The following is a 22916-nucleotide window of genomic DNA, read 5'->3' as shown; positions in this document are numbered from 1 at the left end:
GGAATCGTCCAAGTAAGGGATAACTAAAATTCCCTTCCTTCGAAGGAATATCATCATTTCGGCCATTACCTTGGTAAAGACCCGGGGTGCCGTGGACCATCCATACGGCAGCGTCTGAACTGATAGTGACAGTTCTGTACCATAAACCTGAGGTACCCTTGGTGAGAAGGGTAAATTTGGACATGAAGGTAAGCATCCTCGATGTCCCGAGACATCATGTAGTCCCCTTCTTCCAGGTTCGCAATTACTGCTCTGAGTGACTCAATCTTGAATTTGAACCTCTGTATGTAAGTGTTCAAAAATTTTAGATTTAGAATCGGTCTCACCGAGCCGTCCAGCTTCGGTACCACAACAGTGTGGAATAATACCCCGTTCCCTGTTGCAGGAGGGGTACCTTGATTATCACCTGCTGGGAATACAGCTTGTGAATGGCTTCCAAAACTGTCTCCCTGTCAGAAGGAGACATCGGTAAAGCCGACTTTAGGAAACGGCGAGGGGGAGACGTCTCGAATTCCAATTTGTACCCCTGAGATATCACTGAAGGATCCAGGGGTCTACTTGCGAGTGAGCCCACTGCGCGCTGAAATTGATCGAGACGGGCCCCCCACCGTGCCTGATTCTGCTTGTAAAGCCCCAGCGTCATACTGAGGGCTTGGCAGAGGCGGGAAAGGGTTTCTGTTCCTGGGAACTGGCTGATTTCTGCAGCCTTTTTTCTCTCCCTCTGTCACGGGGCAGAATGAGGAACCTTTTTCCCGCTTGTCCACGAAAAGACTGCGCCTGATAATACGGCGTCTTCTCATGTTGCTTCCAAATGCCGTTTGAAATCCGCATCACCTGACCACTGTCGTGTCCATAACCCTCTACTGGTAGAAATGGACAACGCACTTAGACTTGATGCCAGTCGGCAAATATTCCGCTGTGCATCACGCATATATAGAAATGCATCTTTTAAATGCTCTATAGGCAAAAATATACTGTCCCTATCTAGGGTATCAATATTTTCAGTCAGGGAATTCGACCACGCCAACCCAGCACTGCACATCCAGGCTGAGGCGATTGCTGGTCGCAGTATAACAACAGTATGTGTGTAAATACATTTTAGGATACCCTCCTGCTTTCTATCAGCAGGATCCTTAAGGGCGGCCATCTCAGGAGAGGGTAGAGCCCTTACAAGCGTGTGAGCGCTTTATCCACCCTAGGGGGTGTTTCCCAACGCACCCTAACCTCTGGCGGGAAAGGATATAATGCCAATAACATTTTAGAAATTATCAGTTGTTATCGGGGGAAACCCACGCATCATCACACACCTCATTTAATTTCTCAGATTCAGGAAAACTACAGGTAGTTTTTCCTCACCGAACATAATACCCCTTTTTGGTGGTACTCGTATTATCAGAAATGTGTAAAACATTTTTCATTGCCTCCATCATGTAACGTGTGGCCCTACTGGAAGTCACATTTGTCTCTTCACCGTCGACACTGGAGTCAGTATCCGTGTCGGCGTCTATATCTGCCATCTGAAGTAACGGGCGCTTTAGAGCCCCTGACGGCCTATGAGACGTCTGGACAGGCACAAGCTGAGTAGCCGGCTGTCTCATGTCAACCACTGTCTTTTATACAGAGCTGACACTGTCACGTAATTCCTTCCAACAGTTCATCCACTCAGGTGTCGACCCCCTAGGGGGTGACATCACTATTACAGGCAATCTGCTCCGTCTCCACATCATTTTTCTCCTCATACATGTCGACACAAACGTACCGACACAGCACACACACAGGGAATGCTCTGATAGAGGACAGGACCCCACTAGCCCTTTGGGGAGACAGAGGGAGAGTTTGCCAGCACACACCAGAGCGCTATATATATACAGGGATAACCTTATATAAGTGTTTTTCATCTTATAGCTGCTGTATTGTTTATACTGCGCCTAATTAGTGCCCCCCTCTCTTTTTTAACCCTTTCTGTAGTGTAGTGACTGCAGGGGAGAGCCAGGGAGCTTCCCTCCAACGGAGCTGTGAGGGAAAATGGCGCCAGTGTGCTGAGAAGATATGCTCCGCCCCCTTCTCGGCGGCCTTATCTCCCGTTTTTCTATGTATTCTGGCAGGGGTTAAATGCATCCATATAGCCCAGGAGCTATATGTGATGCATTTTTTGCCATCCAAGGTGTTTTTATTGCGTCTCAGGGCGCCCCCCCCCAGCGCCCTGCACCCTCAGTGACCGGAGTGTGAAGTGTGCTGAGAGCAATGGCGCACAGCTGCAGTGCTGTGCGCTACCTTGTTGAAGACAGGACGTCTTCTGCCGACGATTTTCCGGACCTCTTCTGTCTTCTGGCTCTGTAAGGGGGCCGGCGGCGCGGCTCTGGGACCCATCCATGGCTGGGCCTGTGATCGTCCCTCTGGAGCTAATGTCCAGTAGCCTAAGAAGCCCAATCCACTCTGCACGCAGGTGAGTTCGCTTCTTCTCCCCTTAGTCCCTCGATGCAGTGAGCCTGTTGACAGCAGGTCTCACTGAAAATAAAAAACCTAAAACTAAACTTTTCACTAAGCAGCTCAGGAGAGCCACCTAGTGTGCACCCTTCTCGTTCGGGCACAAAATCTTAACTGAGGCTTGGAGGAGGGTCATAGGGGGAGGAGCCAGTGCACACCAGGTAGTTCTAAAGCTTTACTTTTGTGCCCAGACTCCTGCGGAGCCGCTATCCCCCATGGTCCTTACGGAGTCCCCAGCATCCACTTAGGACGTTAGAGAAATTCAGGTTAGACCTCATGCTGGCAATGACCTAATTTTTACTAAGTACAGTCGAATGGAAGTAGTGATGGCTCAATCAAGCAGTAGTTGTAATTGAACTATCTAGTGATTACTTGATTGTCTCTCCAAATAATTGCGCTTGGCAAATATGTACATAATGGTTTGATTAGTTTAAGTGTCATCCAAGTGCTGTAGTGTGATTATACGAGTATATATGTTACAGTGTATTTTCCCTTCTATAGCTTAGTGCAGAGGCTCTCAAACGCGGTCCTCAAGACACTCCAAAGGTCCAGGATTTAGGTATATCAATGACTCAGGACAGATCATCAAATTGACTGAGGTGCTAATTACATCACCTGTGGCCGTAAAACCAGGACCGCGGTTGAGACCTCTGGCTTAGTATGTTACTGGCCATAGGTGAATTCCCACCACATTTCTGATCCCATCTCCTGTAACTGCTTTATATTTATCCAGTACAAGTTTACATGGAGACACTAATGAACGTTTGTCATCTATGGCTACTCTCAGGGAAGATGTGTTATGAAATACTGTGTTTTCCAAGTGCCATTATTTATTTCCAGATTTAGTAAATGTTGCAAAGAGTCATTCTTACATCCAGTAGTGTAAAACACAACATAGGCATACCCTTATGATTAGTAACATCCAATATAATCACTAGTGTATAATTACCTTGTAAAAAGCAGTGCCATATGGTGTGTGGCCAAGATTGGCACCATCCTAGATCATCGTCATCGGAAAATGCAGACATACAGAAGATGCCAGACTCCGACTCACTGTGTGCCTGAAATGAAGAGACAACATCACTTAGAGAGCGTTCTAGTTACCACGCCACAATAATGTGTGCATTATGTTTACCGCATCAGACAGAAAGATAAAAGTCATAAACAAGACAGTGTTTGGGCAGTTATCAGAAACACAAGACACATAATATAAATCAGTAATTTCTACAAATCACAAAATATGATGCATGAAAGTATGTAATGACAAATCAATGGTTAAGGATAATTTGAGGAGCAGAGTTACTAACCCAAACGTGTGAGCAAAGGGATTACATACATGATGGCTCAATTACAATTAATATCAAAACATCTGTGGAAGGAAGAGCCATTATCAACAAGAAACCAGCCACATGTCACATTATTTTAAGTATCTCTAAATGCAGTTACAGGGCCAGAGACAGCCGCACATGGCCAAAACGTATACTGGCCCAGATACATGGCAATCTGGCCAAACTGCATGATCAACCACAGCATAAGAAGCTTTACCTACCGTTCTACTGCTGCCCAATGGATAGGAACCCACAAACCGTGCTTCTGGCAACACCATAAATATAGCTTGGATTGTGCATATTAAGCAAAATGACTCAAGCAATAATAAACCTGTAGCCCATGTACATGAAATCATAAACATGGCAGTGCTACTCTTTATCCATCCCCTATAAGGAAAGCTAAGTGACTACATGTATGTTCCTCTGGCTCCATCTCTGTATGGGATGCAGTCAATATACCGGCTGTCGTGATGCCGGCATTCAGGAGGCCGATGCCGGAATCCCGACAAATGCTCAGGATTTCCGCTAGGTTTGTGGGTTCACGTCACCAACCAAGTGGGAATAGAACCTGCAGCGAGCAAAGCGAGACACCGGGCACGATGCATGGCGAGCGGGATGCTGCAGTCCGTATAGTGACAGCCGGCATCCCATCTGCCGGGATATCATATGTATCCCATCTATAGAGTCAAAAGAATTCAGAATGTTAAACTATGCTAAACTTTCTTTAAGTATCAGAAAACAATATTACAGTTAAGCATGAAAAAGGCCATCATAGTAGGATGCTGCTACACAAGGAGGCACCTGTATCAGAGGGGATATAGTCATGTGACCGCCGGTCACAATACCGACCCCTGCATCCCACCAGCACGAAATCCTGACAGTCATCATGCCGACTAGCAGGGACTATTCCCACTCCTGGATGTCCACAACACCCACAGAGTGAGAATAGAACCTGTGGCGAGTGCAAGGAGCTTCGTTGAGCATTCTGCTGCCGGAATCCCACGGTCGGTATACTGCCTGCCTGGATCCCCAGCGCCGGTGCAGCATACCCAACCTGTATCAGAGTTGTGGAATATTATAGGCTTAACATATGGGCTCTGTCCTGTTAGCTGCCCATATGACACAATGCCATGACATTGCGATCTACTGACAATACCCAACGCAACCTGACTTATAAGGAGATAAACTTCAGCATTTGGGCTGCCATGAAACTGCTAGAACCTCAACGGTTTCCATCAAGATCTGCTTATTGTGTCTTTATCATAGGGTTTGTCCATTCAGACTCTTTTTTTATTCTCTCCATATAAACACAACTACGGCCACTATTCAGGTCACCTTGCTGCTGGTGTCATACAAACGTTTAATAATACTACACCCTTCAAGCCAGATATGCATGCTTTCTGATGCTCTGCTAGTGGCATGGCAGATACTGAGAAATGCTGTTTTCCCTGTGTGGAATATAAAGTTACGCTGATGAAGAGAACATAATCAATTGCCCAAAAGTCAGATTATTTTAATGACAGTTTATTGACATTGCATAAGAAAAAGACTCACCCGCTCATGTCTTACTGGTGTTCCTTGTTTCCAATGACTCTTAGATAGGTTGGACTCCTCTTCTGTGGAAACTGGTGGGGGGCGGGCATAGGAATGTAAACTTTTGCTGGTAGCTATTATGTGAACAGGCGATGATCTAAAATAAAGAACCAGCTATGTTATACAGATCGCATAGGTTTCATCTGAACGCTATATTGCTGGATGGATCTAGGGAGGGGACAGTTTCCGGCAGACAATAGAAACACTGCATGCAGCCGCCAGTCACCCTACACTTCACATTTCTCAAGTTTATACTAGTAAAACAAAGCGAGCAAGCTAAATACTTATTATATACAACTTAGTTTTATTTCCCCATGGAAAAATATGTTGTTTCCTTGAAATTTTAAAAAGGGACATACAGTACTATTAGCCATGGCTTAGATCAGAAGCCAAATGTCTGACATCATCATGACTACAAAAGAGATTGCCCATACGCTACACATTTCTGGCTGAGAAGTTATTGTTTGGCAGGGTTGGGGAAAAAATGTTTTTTTGTTTTTTACATTTGAATCCTTATTATATTAATACTGGGAAACATTGCTATGTATTAGAAAAGTTGATCAATTGTGTTTTATTGCTTTCTAACATGAACAATCCAAAGTTATTAGGCTTTGATACGATTTTACAATAAACAAAATTTTGTAGTCGCAACATAATAAAAAAATAAAGGTGTTGTTTTCTTTTTAATTTGTTTAAACCCTGTTGTTTGGCAAATTAATGTACCTGTTTAAATGATGATATGTTAGGATTATGTGGCCATTAGGAGTACAACTCCCATAAAGAATGAATGGGAGATATTTGAGCTACAGTGAGAATGTATAACGCTCCCACCACATCAAAGCCATGAAACAGGTGGACAGACCAATCCCGTCCTTGTGTTTCCATCTGTATGGCAGCTCACATGTAAACAAATGTATAGAGTAACTTATACTTACACTGATTGAGAATATAGTCTACATGTAATATACATGGTCACACTTGCTAATATGTAAATGTACTTTCAGCACCATAAATATGTAGTACATGGCAGTACACCGACAGTAGAGGAATCTATACATAGTCAGATTCTAACTATACTGGAATTTACACAATTGAGACTGTTGGAAAAGTCAGGGTTGAAGGCCAATATCTTCTACCAAATACATATGGCCGAGCATCTTCCAACCGCTACCAGTAATATGCGTTGTGCCTATATCTCTTTGAGATATCGGGGTATATTTCATGCACTGTATTTTCACACATTTCTGTGAGGCCAGATAAGAATAACAGCTATACCTATTATAGAAGGAGCATTGCATTAGGGGACTCTGGGGACTGGTGGCAATGTTAGCCAGCTCTGTCAGCCAGTTGATCCCACGCTCACACGAATAGGCACTTTCAGACATATGCGAGGTATTCTGGTTCCATGAAGGCACAGAAAATTCCTGGTGTGAAACATCTGCATCAAGGTGGAAAACCTCAGGAGAGGATGTTGGGTCAGTGTGAACGGCTTGTAACTCTGGCAGGTCATCTGTAGAGAGGATGGAGATTGCATGGTGAGACACTTATTGATTTCTACACACTTATCGCAGTGGCTAATGTCAGAGAGAATGTTATACTGTAGTGCCAACATTATCGAAGTATAACCAAACAATATTTACTCCGAGCTATTTCATAATATCTGCTTCGGGGAGAGCAGTGTATCACAAGAGTCCACCAAACACATATAACTACATATTAATATGCCCAACAAGTCTACTGTCCACTAACTTTCTAGATAACCATTACAGCCCTACTGACCTATGAAGAAAAAAACAGGCAGGCACTAACGGTGGCAATATGCTCCCATGTGCTCTGTAATTAATGAACTTGGCCTCAGTGTGAGAACTATTCAGTCCTAGGCAACCTGGATACTTCACCAGCATTCCCTACTTTGCAGAGATTCCTTTTATAGAAGAGGCGTGGTCCGGACCTCCCCTACACTAACATGAACACTATTAGATGAACGGTAACCTTTATTTCAAAGCAGTTACACGTGAGAGATGCAAATAACACTACTGCTAGTGTGCACCACTGTTCCATTAATGTAAAGGGTTTTCCAAATTAAAAATAAACTATAAAAGAAAAATGAAAAGAGTCAGGGCAAAGAAGCCTAAAGATGTGTTGCCTCAGCCTGTCAGTCACTTTAGTGACATTGACATTAGTGTCACACAGAATGAAAGTTACACCAAAACTGAGCGGCTACCAGTAGCCACACATTGGTCATCACCTTCAAGATTCTGGCACAAGCACTGTACTAATGTGCAATAACATTCTTAAGATACAAACACAAAAGTAAAGCATGCAGAAACTAGAAACTGGGTGAAGTTTAACTAGGTGACTTTCATGGGAAAGTAATTTCTTTCCTATTATTTTAATAAATAATTGAATATAGTGACGATCCAATATAATTTATTCCAGATAGAATTTATATTTATTCCCACCGACTAACCAAATGAAGCTCTATTACTAAATACTATTTAAAAAAAAACACTATTGTCAAAATCGGTCTGTTGATTAACTGGCCAGGACCATTCCAAGACAAATTACAATTATTATTAGTATTTATTAGGATTGGATATTAGGCTTTCATCGTGGCTTATTTCAGTATGTAGACATTCATACTGTTGACACGGAAACATCCAGTTATGAAGTTGACATACTGTAGTTAATATGGAGAAGTCATAAATGCTAATACTTGGAAAATGTCAACATGTGAAAAGTTGGGGTTAGTGATAAAACACCAAAACACACTGTGACTATTTCAACAATGTCGGCATTACATCAGTGTCTACATGCTGAATGTCAACGTGGTCATTATCAATTTTACAAGCATGTTCAATTGCTGACATAATGATCATGTTGACATTGTCAAGTTAACCCAAAGGAAGTTGACATTTTGCTGACATAATACACCACACCCCACATATCAGACAATCAAAATGACACCGCAAAACTTAAATGGCCCCACCCCTAATCATGGGCCCCTACCACTGCATACCCCCGGTGGGCCCTTTATGCTCCAGTCCGACACTGCCTCCAGGAGGCCGGTGTCAGCAACCCCCCCCCCCCCCGCCCCCCACCTCAAGTGTTCCTCGGTGCAGGTAAGCTGTTGCCCAGCAGCTTACCTGGAAATAACAAAACAGGAAATAAATTGAAGAAAAACTCTTTCTCTGGAGGTCCAAAGTGTGCATCCTCTCCTGAGGGCACATTTTTCTAAACTGAGCTGTGAGGGAGGGCATAGAGGGGAGGAGCCAGCACATCCTGTTGAAGAAATGTAATGTGCACCGGCTCCTTTGGACCCCATCTATACCCATCGTAATCAGTGTTCCCAGTATCCCTTATGGATGACAGAGAAACCAGGGATTTTAAAGTACGTCTGGAAGGGGTAAAAAATAAGATTTTAAACCTACCCGTAAATCTTTTTCTCCAAGTGCGTAGAGGATGCTGGGGACTCCGTAAGGACCATGGGGAATAGACGGGCTCCGCAGGAGACATGGGCACTAAAAAGAACTTTAGATATGGGTGTGCACTGGCTCCTCCCTCTATGCCCCTCCTCCAGACCTCAGTTAGAAAATTGTGCCCAGAGGAGACGGACAGTACGAGGAAAGGATTTTTGTTAATCTAAGGGCAAGATTCATACCAGCCCACACCATCCATACCGTGTAACATGGAATATACGAACCAGTTAACAGTATGAAACAAAACAGCACCAGTCCGAGACTGATCAAAACTGTAACATAACCCTTATCTAAGCCAAAACTATATACAAGTCTTGCAGAAAGTAGTCCGCACTGGGACGGGCGCCCAGCATCCTCTACGGACTAGGAGAAAAAGATTTACCAGTAGGTTTAAAATCTTATTTTCTCTTACGTCCTAGAGGATGCTGGGGACTCCGTAAGGACCATGGGGATTATACCAAAGCTCCAAAACGGGCGGGAGAGTGCGGATGACTCTGCAGCACCGAATGAGCAAACATGAGGTCCTCATCAGCCAGGGTATCAAACTTGTAGAACTTTGCAAAGGTGTTTGAACCCGACCAAGTCGCCGCTCGGCAAAGCTGTAATGCCGAGACACCTCGGGCAGCCGCCCAAGAAGAGCCCACCTTCCTAGTGGAATGGGCCTTTACTGAATTTGGTAACGGCAATCCAGCCGAAGAATGAGCCTGCTGAATCGTGTTACAGATCCAGCGAGCAATAGTCTGCTTAGAAGTAGGAGCGCCAACCTTGTTGGCTGCATACAGGACAAACAGTGCCTCTGTTTTCCTAACCCGAGCCGTTCTGGCTACATAAATTTTCAATACCCTGACCACACCAAGGGACTCGGAAACCTCCAATTCCCGCGTAGCCACAGGCACCACAATAGGTTGGTTCATATGAAAAGAGGAAACCACTTTAGGCAAAAATTGAGGACGAGTCCGCAACTCAGCTCTATCCACATGGAAGATCAGATAGGGGCTTTTGTGGGACAAAGCCGCTAACTCAGATACTCTCCTAGCAGATGCCAAGGCCAACAACATGACCACCTTCCAAGTGAGATACTTTAATTCCACCGTTTGAAGCGGCTCAAACCAGTGAGACTTAAGGAACCGTAACACCACGTTAAGGTCCCATGGTGTCACTGGAGGCACAAAAGGAGGCTGAATATGCAGCACTCCCTTCACAAAAGTCTGGACTTCTGGGAGAGAAGCCAATTCCTTCTGAAAGAAAATGGATAGGGCCGAAATCTGAACTTTAATGGAGCCTAATTTTAGGCCCAAATTCACTCGTCTGGAGGAAGTGAAGAAAACGGCCCAGATGGAATTCTTCCGGAGGAGCATTCTTGGACTCACACCAAGACACATTCTTCCTCCAAATACGGTGATAATGTTTCGCCGTCACCTCCTTCCTAGCCTTTATCAGAGTAGGAATGACTTCATCCGGAATGCCCTTTTCAACTAGGATCCGGCGTTCAACCGCCAAGCCGTCAAACGCAGCCGCGGTAAGTCTTGGAATAGACAGGGTCCCTGTTGCAACAGGTCCTCTCTGAGAGGAAGAGGCCACGGATCTTCTGTGAGCATTTCCTGCAGATCCGGATACCAGGCCCTTCGAGGCCAATCTGGAACAATGAGAATTGTCTGTACTCCTCTTCCTCTTATGATTCTCAATATCTTTGAGATGAGAGGAAGAGGAGGGAACACATAGACCGACTGGAACACCCACGGTGTCACCAGGGCGTCCACTGCTATCGCCTGAGGGTCCCTTGATCTGGCGCAATATCTCGGAAGCTTCTTGTTGAGGCGTGACGCCATCATGTCTATTTGAGGCAGCCCCCACTGACTTGTAATCTCTGCAAAGACTTCCAGATGAAGTCCCCACGCTCCGGGATGTAGATCGTGTCTGCTGAGGAAGTCTGCTTCCCAGTTGTCCACTCCCGGAATGAAGACCGCTGTCAGAGCGCTTACATGATTTTCCGCCCAGCGAAGAATCCTGGTGGCTTCTGCCATTGCCACTCTGCTCTTTGTTCCGCCTTGGCAGTTTACATGAGCCACTGCGGTGATGTTGTCTGACTGAATCAGAACCGGTAGGTCGCGAAGCAAATTCTCCGCTTGACGAAGGCCGTTGTATACGGCCTTAATTCCAGTACGTTGATGTGTAGACAAGCCTCCTGGCTTGACCACAGCCCTTGGAAGTTTCTTCCCTGTGTGACTGCTCCCCATCCTCGGAGGCTCGCGTCCGTGGTTACCAGAACCCAGTCCTGAATGCCGAACCTGCGACCCTCTAGAAGGTAAGCACACTGCAGACACCACTGGAGAGATACCCTGGCCCTTGGGGACAGGCTGATCATTTGATGTATATGTAGATGTGACCCGGACCACTTGTCCAGAAGGTCTCACTGAAAAGTCCTCGCATGGAACCTGCCGAATGGAATGCCTCATAAGACGCCACCATCTTTCCCAGAACTCGAGTGCATTGATGCACAGACACCCTTTTCGGCTTCAACAGGTCCCTGACCAAGCTCTGGAGTTCCTGGGCCTTTTCCATCGGGAGAAAAACCCTTTTCTGTTCTGTATCTAGAATCATGCCTAAGAAAGGCAATCTGTTCGTTGGAACCAACTGTGACATTGGTAGATTGAGAATCCAGCCGTGCTGCTGCAACACCCTCAGGGAGAGTGATACGCTGTTCAGCAACTGCTCTCTTGATCGCTTTTATTAGGAGATCGTCCAAGTACGGGATAATTGTGACTCCCTGCCTGCGCAGGAGCACCATCATTTCCGCCATTACCTTGGTGAAAACCCTTGGGGCCGTGGAAAGCCCAAACGGCAACGTCTGAAATTGGTAATGACAATCCTGTACAGCAAATCTCAGGAACGCCTGATGAGGAGGATATATGGGGACATGAAGGTATGCATCCTTTATGTCCAGGGACAACATATAATCCCCCCCCCCCCCCTCCAGGCTGGCGATGACCGCTCTGAGCGATTCCATCTTGAACTTGAACCTTTTTAAGTATAGGTTTAAGGATTTTAAATTCAGAATAAGTCTGACCGAACCGTCCGGTTTCGGGACCACAAACAGGGTTGAGTAATACCCCATCCCCTGCTGAAGCAGGGGAACTTTGACCACCACTTGTTGAAGACACAATTTTTGAATCGCATTTAACACTACCTCCCTCTCTGGGGAAGAAGCCGGTAGGGCCGATTTGAAAAACCGGCGAGGAGGCACCTCTTCGAATTCCAGCCTGTAACCCTGAGAAAATAAGAATTTACTTACCGATAATTCTATTTCTCATAGTCCGTAGTGGATGCTGGGAACTCCGTAAGGACCATGGGGAATAGCGGCTCCGCAGGAGACTGGGCACAAAAGTAAAAGCTTTATGACTAGCTGGTGTGCACTGGCTCCTCCCCCTATGACCCTCCTCCAAGCCTCAGTTAGGATACTGTGCCCGGACGAGCGTACATAATAAGGAAGGATCTTGAATCCCGGGTAAGACTCATACCAGCCACACCAATCACACCGTACAACTTGTGATCTGAACCCAGTTAACAGTATGATAAACGTAGGAGCCTCTGAAAAGATGGCTCACAACAATAAACAACCCGATTTTTGTAACAATAACTATATACAAGTATTGCAGACAATCCGCACTTGGGATGGGCGCCCAGCATCCACTACGGACTATGAGAAATAGAATTATCGGTAAGTAAATTCTTATTTTCTCTGACGTCCTAGTGGATGCTGGGAACTCCGTAAAAATCATGGGGATTATACCAAAGCTCCCAAACGGGCGGGAGAGTGCGGATGACTCTGCAGCACCGAATGAGAGAACTCCAGGTCCTCCTCAGCCAGGGTATCGAATTTGTAAAATTTAGCAAACGTGTTTGCCCCTGACCAAGTAGCTGCTCGGCAAAGTTGTAAAGCCGAGACCCCTCGGGCAGCCGCCCAAGATGAGCCCACCTTCCTTGTGGAATGGGCTTTTACAGATTTTGGCTGTGGCAGGCCTGCCACAGAATGTGCAGGCTGAATCGTACTACAAATCCAACGAGCAATCGTCTGCTTAGAAGCAGGAGCACCCAGCTTGTTGGGTGCATACAGGATAAACAGCGAGTCAGATTTTCTGACTCCAGCCGTCCTGGAAACATATATTTTCAGGGCCCTGACTACGTCCAGCAACTTGGAGTCCTCCAAGTCCCTAGTAGCCGCAGGCACCACAATAGGCTGGTTCATGTGAAACGCTGAAACCACCTTAGGGAGAAATTGAGGGCGAGTCCTTAGTTCTGCCCTGTCTGAATGAAAAATTAGGTAAGGGCTTTTATATGATAAAGCCGCCAATTCTGAGGTAACGGGCGCTTTAGAGCCCCTGACGGTGTTTGAGACGCCTGGACAGGCACTAACTGATTTGCCGGCTGTCTCATGTCGTCAACAGTTTTTTGCAAAGTGCTGACACTGTCACGTAATTCCTTCCATACGACCATCCAGTCAGGTGTCAACTCCCTAGGGGGTGACATCACTATTACAGGCAATTGCTCCGCCTCCACATCATTTTCCTCCTCATACATGCCGACACAATCGTACCGACACACAGCACACACACAGGGAATGCTCTGATAGAGGACAGGACCCCACGAGCCCTTTGGGGAGACAGAGGGAGAGTTTGCCAGCACACACCAGAGCGCTATATATATACAGGGATAACCTTATATAAGTGTTTCTCCCTTCTATAGCTGCTGTATTTGTATTATCTGCCAATTAGTGCCCCCCCTCTCTTGTTTTACCCTGATTCTGTAGCAGGACTGCAGGGGAGAGTCAGGGAGCCGTCCTTCCAGCGGAGCTGTGAGGGAAAATGGCGCTTGTGTGCTGAGGAGATAGGCTCCGCCCCCTTTTCGGCGGCCTTTTCTCCCGCTTTTTTTAGGAAAACTGGCAGGGGTTAAATGCATCCATATAGCCCAGGAGCTATATGTGATGCATTTCTTTAGCCATATGAGGTTTAAAACGTGTTTTATTGCGTCTCAGGGCGCTCCCCCCCAGCGCCCTGCACCCTCAGTGACCGGAGTGTGAAGTGTGCTGAGAGCAATGGCGCACAGCTGCAGTGCTGTGCGCTACCTTATTGAAGACAGGAACGTCTTCTGCCGCCGATTTTTCCGGACCTCTTCGCTCTTCTGGCTCTGTAAGGGGGCTGGCGGCGCGGCTCCGGGACACATCCAAGCTGAGCCTGTGATCGTCCCTCTGGAGCTAATGTCCAGTAGCCAAGAAGCCCAATCCACTCTGCATGCAGGTGAGTTCGCTTCTTCTCCCCTTAGTCCCACGATGCAGTGAGCCTGTTGCCAGCAGGTCTCACTGAAAATAAAAAACCTATTTAAACTTTTACTCTAAGCAGCTCAGGAGAGCTACCTAGCATGCACCCTTCTCGGCCGGGCACAAAAATCTAACTGAGGCTTGGAGGAGGGTCATAGGGGGAGGAGCCAGTGCACACCAGCTAGTCATAAAGCTTTTACTTTTGTGCCCAGTCTCCTGCGGAGCCGCTATTCCCCATGGTCCTTACGGAGTTCCCAGCATCCACTAGGACGTCAGAGAAACAATGTCTATTGCCCAGGGATCCACCTGTGATTGAACCCAGACATGGCTGAAAAGTCGAAGACGTGCCCCCACTGGGGCGGACTCCCTCAGCGGAGCCCCAGCGTCATGCGGTAGATTTTGTAAAAGCCGGGGAGGACTTCTGCTCCTGGGAACTAGCTGTAGTTGGCAGCTTTTTCCCCTTGCCCTTACCTCTGGCAAGAAAGTAAGATCCCCGTACTCTCTTGGATTTATGCGACCGAAAGGACTTCATCTGATAATGTGGCGTTTTCTTAGGCTGTGAGGAAACATAAGGCAAAAAAGTTGATTTACCTGCCGTAGCTGTGGAAACCAGGTCCGTGAGACCTTCCCCAAACAATTCCTCACCCTTGTAAGGCAAAACCTCCATATGCCTCTTCGAGTCGGCATCACCCGTCCATTGTCGGGTCCATAGGGCTCGCCTAGCAGAAATCGCCATAGCGTTGGCTCTGGAACCCAGTAGGCCCACGTCTCTCTGAGCATCCCTCATATATAGGACCGCATCCTTAATAAGACCTAGGGTCAATAAAATGGTTTCCTTATCCAGCGTATCAATATAAGCAGATAAGGTATCTGTCCACGCTGCTACAGCGCTACAAACCCAAGCCGACGCTATCGCCGGTCTGAGTAATGTACCAGTATGAGTGTAAATTGACTTCAAGGTAGTCTCCTGCCTGCGATCAGCAGGATCCTTGAAGGTTGCGGTATCTTGAGATGGCAGCGCTACCTTTTTGGATAAGCGTGTCAACGCTTTGTCCACCCTTGGGGAGGATTCCCACCGTATCCTATCCTTAGCTGGGAAAGGATACGCCATAAGAATCCTTTTGTGAATCTGCAGTTTCTTGTCTGGAGTTTCCCAAACCCTTTCAAACAACTCATTTAGCTCATGTGAAGGGGAAAAAGTAACCTCAGGCTTCTTTTCTTTAAACATGTGGACCCTCGTGTCCGGTACAGAGGGGTCATCAGTGATATGCAACACATCTTTTATTGCAATAATCATATAATGAATACTTTTAGCCAATTTTGGCTGCAACTTCGCATCATCGTAGTCGACACTGGAGTCAGAATCCGTGTCGGTATCAGTGTCTACTACTTGGGATAGTGGGCGCTTTTGAGACCCAGAAGGTCCCTGCGACATAGTGAAAGGCAGGGCTTGACTCCCTGTACATTCCCTGGACTCTGCTTTGTCCAACCTTTTGTGTAATAAATTCACATTTGCATTTAAAACATTCCACATATCCAACCAGTCAGGTGTCGGCGTTGCCGACGGAGACACCACACTCATTTGCTCCACCTCCTCCCTAGAAGAGCCTTCCGCTTCAGACATGCCGACACACGCGTACTGACACCCCAAACACTCAGGGAAATCTCTAATCTGGAGACAGTTCCCCAACAAGGCCCTTTGGAGAGACAGAGAGAAAGTATGCCAGCACCCACCCAGCGCCAATGACCCTGGAAAAAATTCCCAGATCGATATAGCGCTTTTATTATATATATTCACTGCGCCAAAATTCCCCCCCCCCCCCTCCTTTAAAACCCTCTGTCACCGTGTTCAGCAGGGGAGAGTCCGGGGAGCCAGCTTCTCAGCGGTGTGCTGTGGAGAAAATGGTGCTGGTGAGTGCTGAGGGATCAAGCTCCACCCCCTCAGCGGCGGGCTTCGGTCCCACTCGATTTCTTTCAAAACTGGCGGGGGATTTCCTATATACAGCCCGCAGAGCCTATATATATATTTTGGCCAGTCCTAGAGGTTTAAAATTGCTGCCCAGGACGTCCCCCCTGCGCCCTGCACCCATCAGTGCCTGCCATGTGTGTTGTGTGTGGGAGCAATCGCGCAGCGTTACCTCAGAGAAGATCTGAAGTCTTCTGCTGCCTCTGAAGTCTTCTTTCGTCTCATACTCACCCGGCTTCTATCTTCCGGTTCTGTGAGGAGGACGGCGGCGCGGCTACGGGACGAACTGTGAGGGGAGACCTGCGTTCCGACTCCCTCTGGAGCTAATGGTGTCCAGTAGCCTAAGAAGCAGAGCCTAGCATTTAAGCAGGTCTGCTTCTCTCTCCTCAGTCCCACGATGCAGGGAGCCTGTTGCCAGCAGGGCTCCCTGAAAATAAAAAACCTAACAAAATTCTTTCTTTTAGAGAACTCAGGAGAGCTCCCTGTAATGCACCCAGTCTCCTCTGGACACAGTATCAAACTGAGGTCTGGAGGAGGGCCATAGAGGGAGGAGCCAGTGCACACCCATATCTAAAGTTCTTTTTAGTGCCCATGTCTCCTGCGGAGCCCGTCTATTACCCATGGTCCTTACGGAATCCCCAGCATCCTCTAGGACGTAAGAGAAAATAAGATTTTAAACCTACCGGTAAATCTATTTCTCCTAGTCCGTAGAGGATGCTGGGGACTCCGTAAGGACCATGGGGTATAGACGGGCTCCGCAGGAGATAGGGCACCTAAAAGAACTTTGACTATGGGTGTGCACTGGCTCCTCCCTCTATGCCCCTCCTCCAGACCTCAGTTAGAGAACTGTGCCGAGAGGAGATGGACACTACAAGGCAGGATTTGGAAATCCAAGGGCAAGATTCATACCAGCCCACACCAATCATACCATGTAACCTGGATCTATGTATGAGTTAACCGTATGAACAAAAAACAGCAACGGTCCAAGACTGATTCAAACTGTAACATAACCCTTATGTAATCAACAACAATATACAAGTCTTGCAGAGTTTCCACACTGGGACGGGCGCCCAGCATCCTCTACGGACTATGAGAAATAGATTTACCGGTAGGTTTAAAATCTTATTTTCTCTTACGTCCTAGAGGATGCTGGGGACTCCGTAAGGACCATGGGGTTTATACCAAAGCATCCAATCGGGCGGGAGAGTGCGTATGACTCTGCAGCACCGACTGAGCAAACGCTAGGTCCTCATCAGCCAGGGTATCAAACTTGTAGAATTTAGCAAAAGTGTTTGACCTCGACCAAGTCGCCTCTCGGCAAAGTTCCCGCCTTGGCGGTTCACATGAGCCACTGCTGTGACATTGTCTGACTGAATCAGAACCGGTAGGTTTCGAAGAAGACTCTCCGCTTGTCGAAGGCCGTTGTATATGGCCCTGAGTTCCAACACATTGATGTGTAGACATGACTCCTGGTCTGACCAAAGTCCCTGAAAATGTCTTTCTTGTGTGACTGCTCCCCATCCTCGGAGGCTCGCGTCCGTGGTAACCAGGATCCAATCCTGAATTCCGAATCTGCGACCCTTCAGTAGGTGAGCACTTTGCAACCACCACAGGAGAGACACCCTGGCCCCTGGGGACAGAGTAATTTTTCGATGTAAGTGTAGATGGCACCCGGACCACTTGTCCAGAAGGTCCCATTGAAAAGTCCTTGCATGGAACCTTCCGAATGGAATGGCCTCGTAGGCCGCCACCATCTTTCCCAGAACTCGAGTGCACTGGTGAACAGACACCCTTTTCGGTTTCAGCAGGTCTCTGACCATGTTCTGGATGTCCTGGGCTTTCTCCATTGGAAGGAAGACCTTCATTTGTTCCGTATCCAGTATCATACCTAGGAACGGTAGTCGAGTTGTCGGAATCAACGGTGACTTCGGTAGATTTAGAATCCAACCGTGTTGCTGGAGCACTCTCAGAGAGAGCGCCACACTGCTCAGCAATTTCTCCCTTGATCTTGCTTTTATCAGGAGATCGTCCAAGTATGGGATAATTGTGACTCCATCCGCCATTATCTTGGTGAAAATCCTCGGGGCCGTGGAAAGTCCAAACGGCAACGTCTGAAATTGGTAATGACAATCCTGTACAGCGAATCTCAGGAATTCTTGATGGGGGGGGGATATATGGGGACATGAAGGTACGCATCCTTTATGTCCAGAGACACCATAAACTCCCCCTCCTCCATATTGGCTATTATCGCTCTGAGCGATTCCATTTTGAATTTGAATCTTTTTATGTACAGGTTTAGGGATTTCAGATTCAAGATAGGTCTGACCGAACCGTCCGGTTTCGGGACCACAAAGAGGGTTGAGTAGTAACCTCTTCCCTGCTGGTTCATGGGAACCCTGATTATCACTTGCTGTATACACAGCGTTTGAATTGCAGCTAACACTACATCCCGTTCCGATGTGGAAACTGGTAGGGCCGACTTGAAAAATCGACGCGGGGCACCTCTTCGAATTCCAGTTTGTAACCCTGGGAAACTATTTCTAACACCCAGGGATTCAGGTCTGAGCTGACCCAGACCTGGCTGAAAAGTCGAAGATGTGCGCCCACCGGTGCGGACTCCCTCAGGGGAGTCCCGGCGTCATGCTGTGGGTTTTGGAGTAGCCGAGGAGGACTTTTGTTCCTGGGCGCCTGCCGAAGCAGGTGCTCTTTTGCCTCTGCCCTTACCTCTGGCAAGGAAGGAGGATCCCCGACCTCTTCTGGACTTGTGCGACCGAAAGGACTGCATCTGATAGGGTGGCATTTTCTTTTGCTGTTGGGGAATATATGGTAAAAATTTTTATTTACCTGCTGTAGCTGTGGAAACCAGGTCCGTCAGCCCATCCCCAAACAATACATCACCCTTATAGGGTAGTACTTCCATATGCTTTTTGGAATCCGCATCACCCGTCCATCGGCGAGTCCATAAGGATCGTCTCGCTGAGATCGACATGGCATTGGCCCTAGAAGCCAGCAATCCAATGTCTCTTTGAGCATCCCTCATAAATAAGACTGCGTTTTTTATATGGGCTAGCGTTAAGAATATAGTATCCTTATCCATATTTTCAAAATTATCTGTCAGCTCATCTGCCCAAGCTGCAATTGCGCTGCACACCCATGCCGACGCAATTGTCGGTCTTAACACAGCACCCGTATGATAATAACTACACTTTAAGGTAGTTTCTTGCCTGCGATCTGCAGGGTCCTTAAGGGCAGCTGTGTCTGGAGACGGGAGCGACACCTTCTTGGACAAGCGCGTCAGGGCCTTGTCCACAGTGGGAGGTGATTCCCAAATCTCCCTGTCCTGTTTAGGGAAGGGGTATGCCATATAAATTCTTTTGGGGATCTGCGGCCTCTTCTCCGGAGTCTCCCAAGCTTTTATAAAGAATTCATTTAATTCATGAGATGTGGGAAAATTAATAATCTGTTTCTTTTCCTTAAACATGTGTACCCTTGTGTCGGGGACCGAGGGTTCATCCTCAATATGCAAGACATCCCTAATAGCCACAATCATACACTGAATGGTTTAAGTCACCCTAGGGTGCAATTTTACTTCGTCATAGTCGACACTGAAATCAGAGTCCGTGTCGGTAGTAGTGTCTTGTGTTAAGGGACGTTTTTGAGACCCCGACGGGCCCTGTGAATCGGTCCAATCCGAGGATTGACCCCCTGATGTTCCCCTTAATTCAGCCTTATCAAGCCTTTCATGTAAAGATGTCACACTTGCATTTAACCTATGCCACATGCTCATCCAATCCTGAGTCGGCACCAGCGACAGGGACACACCACTCATTTGCTCCACCTCCTCCTTGGAGAAGCCTTCCGCTTCAGACATGTCGACACACACTTACCGACACCTCACACACACAGGGGGTTACCTATAAGGGGACAAAACCCCAACCAGGCCCTTAGGGGAGACAGAGAGAGAGAATGCCAGCACACACCCAGCGCCCAAACACTGGAATATATGACCAGATAGCGCTTTTATATATTTATAATGTTAATCTCCACTCACTGCGTCGCCAATGTGCCCCCCTCCTCTTTTTTCCAGCCTGTGAAGCTCAGCAGGGGAGAGAACAGGGAGCCAGCGTTTTCTCATGCAGCCTCTGTGGAGAAAATGGCGCTGGTTAGTGCCGAGGATCAAGCCCTGTCCACCCGATGGCGGGCTTCGGTCCCCTCATGATATTGTAAGAAAATGGCGGGGGTCCGTGGATTTACTGTCCCACAGCTTAATCCAACATATTTATGCCCAAATTGAGGTTTATTGCTGCCCAGGGCGCTCCCCCCTGCGCCCTGCACCCTACAGTGCCGCGTGTGTGTGTGTGTGTGTGTGTGTGTGTGACTGGGAGATCTGATGTCTTCTGCCGCCTGAAGTCTTTTCCTCAATACTCACCCGGCTTCTATCTTCGGCATCTGTGAGGAGGACAGCGGCGCGGCTCCGGGACGAACCCCAGGTGAGACCTGTGTTCCGACTCCCTCTGGAGCTAATGGTGTCCAGTAGCCTAGAAGCAGTGCCCAACTTTACAAGACAGCTCTGCTTCTCTCTCCTCGGTCCCACGATGCAGGGAGCCTGTTGCCAACAGGACTCCCTGAAAATAAAAAACCTAACAAAATTCTTTAAAACAGCAAACTCTTGAGAGCTCACTGCTTTGTACCCTTTCTCCTCTGGGCACAGAATCTAACTGAGGTCTGGAGGAGGGGCATAGAGGGAGGAGCCAGTGCACACCCATAGTCAAAATTCTTTTAGGTGCCCTATCTCCTGCGGAGCCCGTCTCTGCCCCATGGTCCTTACGGAGTCCCCAGCATCCTCTAGGACGTAGGAGAAATGATAATTCACTAAGCACCCATCACCCATGTTGCTCACTACTGCAGCAGAGTGTTCATACGGTCAGTTATACAATTAACCCAATGCTATGGTGAATTTTCTCCATGTACTGAACAAAACATACTGATGTTAATCTTTTGTGAGGGCATATGGGGGGGGGGGGGGGGGGGGGTGTTAACCTCGCCTAGGCTACTGTTATTAGGAACACTGAGTAAACATTATTAGCAGGGCATTGAATTCTGGCTGAAATGGGAAAACCGGAAGTAGGTCATTGTATCCTGGGCAAGGACATTGTAACATGGTGAAAAGTTCAATGTTGGGATGTACAGTAGGTGCCTTTCTAAACACATCCAACTGAATTCAAGCATAAAGTGTGCATGATGTATGCATTGTAAATCCATACCAAGTTCCATGTGCTCGTCAGAAGACTCGTATCCTGGAGAGGATGGGAGACGTTCATCGCATTTTAACATTTCCATTGATTCATTCATTGCTGTAGGTCTATTGTCCATTACCAACTGGATTTTCTGTACTGTGTTGGGCATGTCGTTTGACTTCACTTCCCACACCATATTATAGTACTTAAACTGAACAGTCCATGGAAAGAAAACAAGAAAAAAAAAAATGTGTTAAACTTTTATACCAGTAACTCCGGTTTATAAAGGTCAGATTTTGGCATTGCATGAATTCATTTACTTGGGCAATAACAGCACCACCATACAGGAGAAACTCAGAAAATTAGAAGATCGAGCAAAAGTTCATTTATTTCAGTAATTCAACTTAAAAGGTGAAACTAATATATTATATAGGACTCATTACATGCAAAGTGAGATATTTCAAGCCTTTATTTGTTATAATTTTGATGATTGAGGACTTTGGACCACTGAGCAACAGACCAGTTCTTTTTTTCTTTAGCCCAGGTAAGACGCTTCTGACGTTGTTTGTTATTCAGGAGCGCCATGACAAGAGTTATACGACATTTGAAGCCCATGTCCAGGATCTGACTATGTTTGGTGGCTCTTGATGCACTAACTCCAGCCACAGTCCACGCCTTGTGAAGCTCCCCCACACTTTTGAATGGCCTTTTCCTGACAATCCTCTACAGGTTGAGGTCATCCCTGCTGCTTGTGCACCTTTTTCTACCAAAACCTGGTTCAATGACCGTGGGATTACTGTGCTGAAGCATCCTGGTCTTCCATAACATCTCAGCAGTGCCACAGGCTGATAGAATTCATACCACACCGCGTTGGGGCAGTAATTCCTGCAAAAACGGCCCAAACCAAGTACTGAGTACATATGCATGATTATACTTTTCAGAGGGCCGACATTTCTGTATTTAAAATCCTTTTTTTATTGTTTTTATGTAATATTCTAATTTTCTGAGATTTGGGGTTTTCTTAAACTGTAAGCCACAATCATCAAAATTATAACAAATAAAGGCTTGATATATCTCACTTTGCATGTAATAAGTCTATATAATATATTAGTTTCACCTTTTAAGTTGAATTACTGAAATAAATTAACTTTGCGCGATATTACAATTTTCTGAGTTCCACCTGTATATCATATAATACATACACCAAGCAGTGCTGCAACCCATAATGTTTTCTAGAGGATTCCAGAATTTTAAATCATCGTCTCAGAGATATAAATTATTACGGAAATGATTAGCATTAGTGAAAAAATTGCACCCCATAAAACATTAATTTTTAATTTATTAACAACAGGTGTAATATGTTGGAGTATGCCACAAGATATACTTCTGTTCTTTAAAAGGAATACAATCTACTTCCAACACATTTTTTCTATGTCACTGTTTGATAACAAACTAATTGAAGCCAATTTTGTACAGCCTTTCAATTTAAAATACGTCTTGGAACTGCACATA

At 46.6% G+C, this 22916-nt stretch overlaps 1 protein-coding gene across 1 annotated transcript in view; it reads right to left on the bottom strand.

Annotated features, from left to right (window-relative positions):
* Positions 1-22916, bottom strand: part of HBP1 (HMG-box transcription factor 1) — a 164696-nt gene that overhangs the window by 78400 nt on the left and 63380 nt on the right. The window contains exons 2-5 of the mRNA XM_063927061.1: positions 21432-21615; positions 6684-6918; positions 5370-5505; positions 3437-3548 (exon numbers count right to left, since the gene is read on the bottom strand). Of these exons, the coding sequence (XP_063783131.1) occupies positions 3437-3548; positions 5370-5505; positions 6684-6918; positions 21432-21615 (667 nt within the window). The remainder of the gene's footprint in view (positions 1-3436; positions 3549-5369; positions 5506-6683; positions 6919-21431; positions 21616-22916) is intronic.

The sequence above is a fragment of the Pseudophryne corroboree genome, chromosome 6, assembly GCF_028390025.1.
Source record: "Pseudophryne corroboree isolate aPseCor3 chromosome 6, aPseCor3.hap2, whole genome shotgun sequence".
NCBI lineage: Eukaryota > Metazoa > Chordata > Amphibia > Anura > Myobatrachidae > Pseudophryne > Pseudophryne corroboree.
The sequence above is the reverse complement of the archived record's forward strand: the minus strand, read 5'-3'. Positions and strand labels throughout refer to the sequence as shown.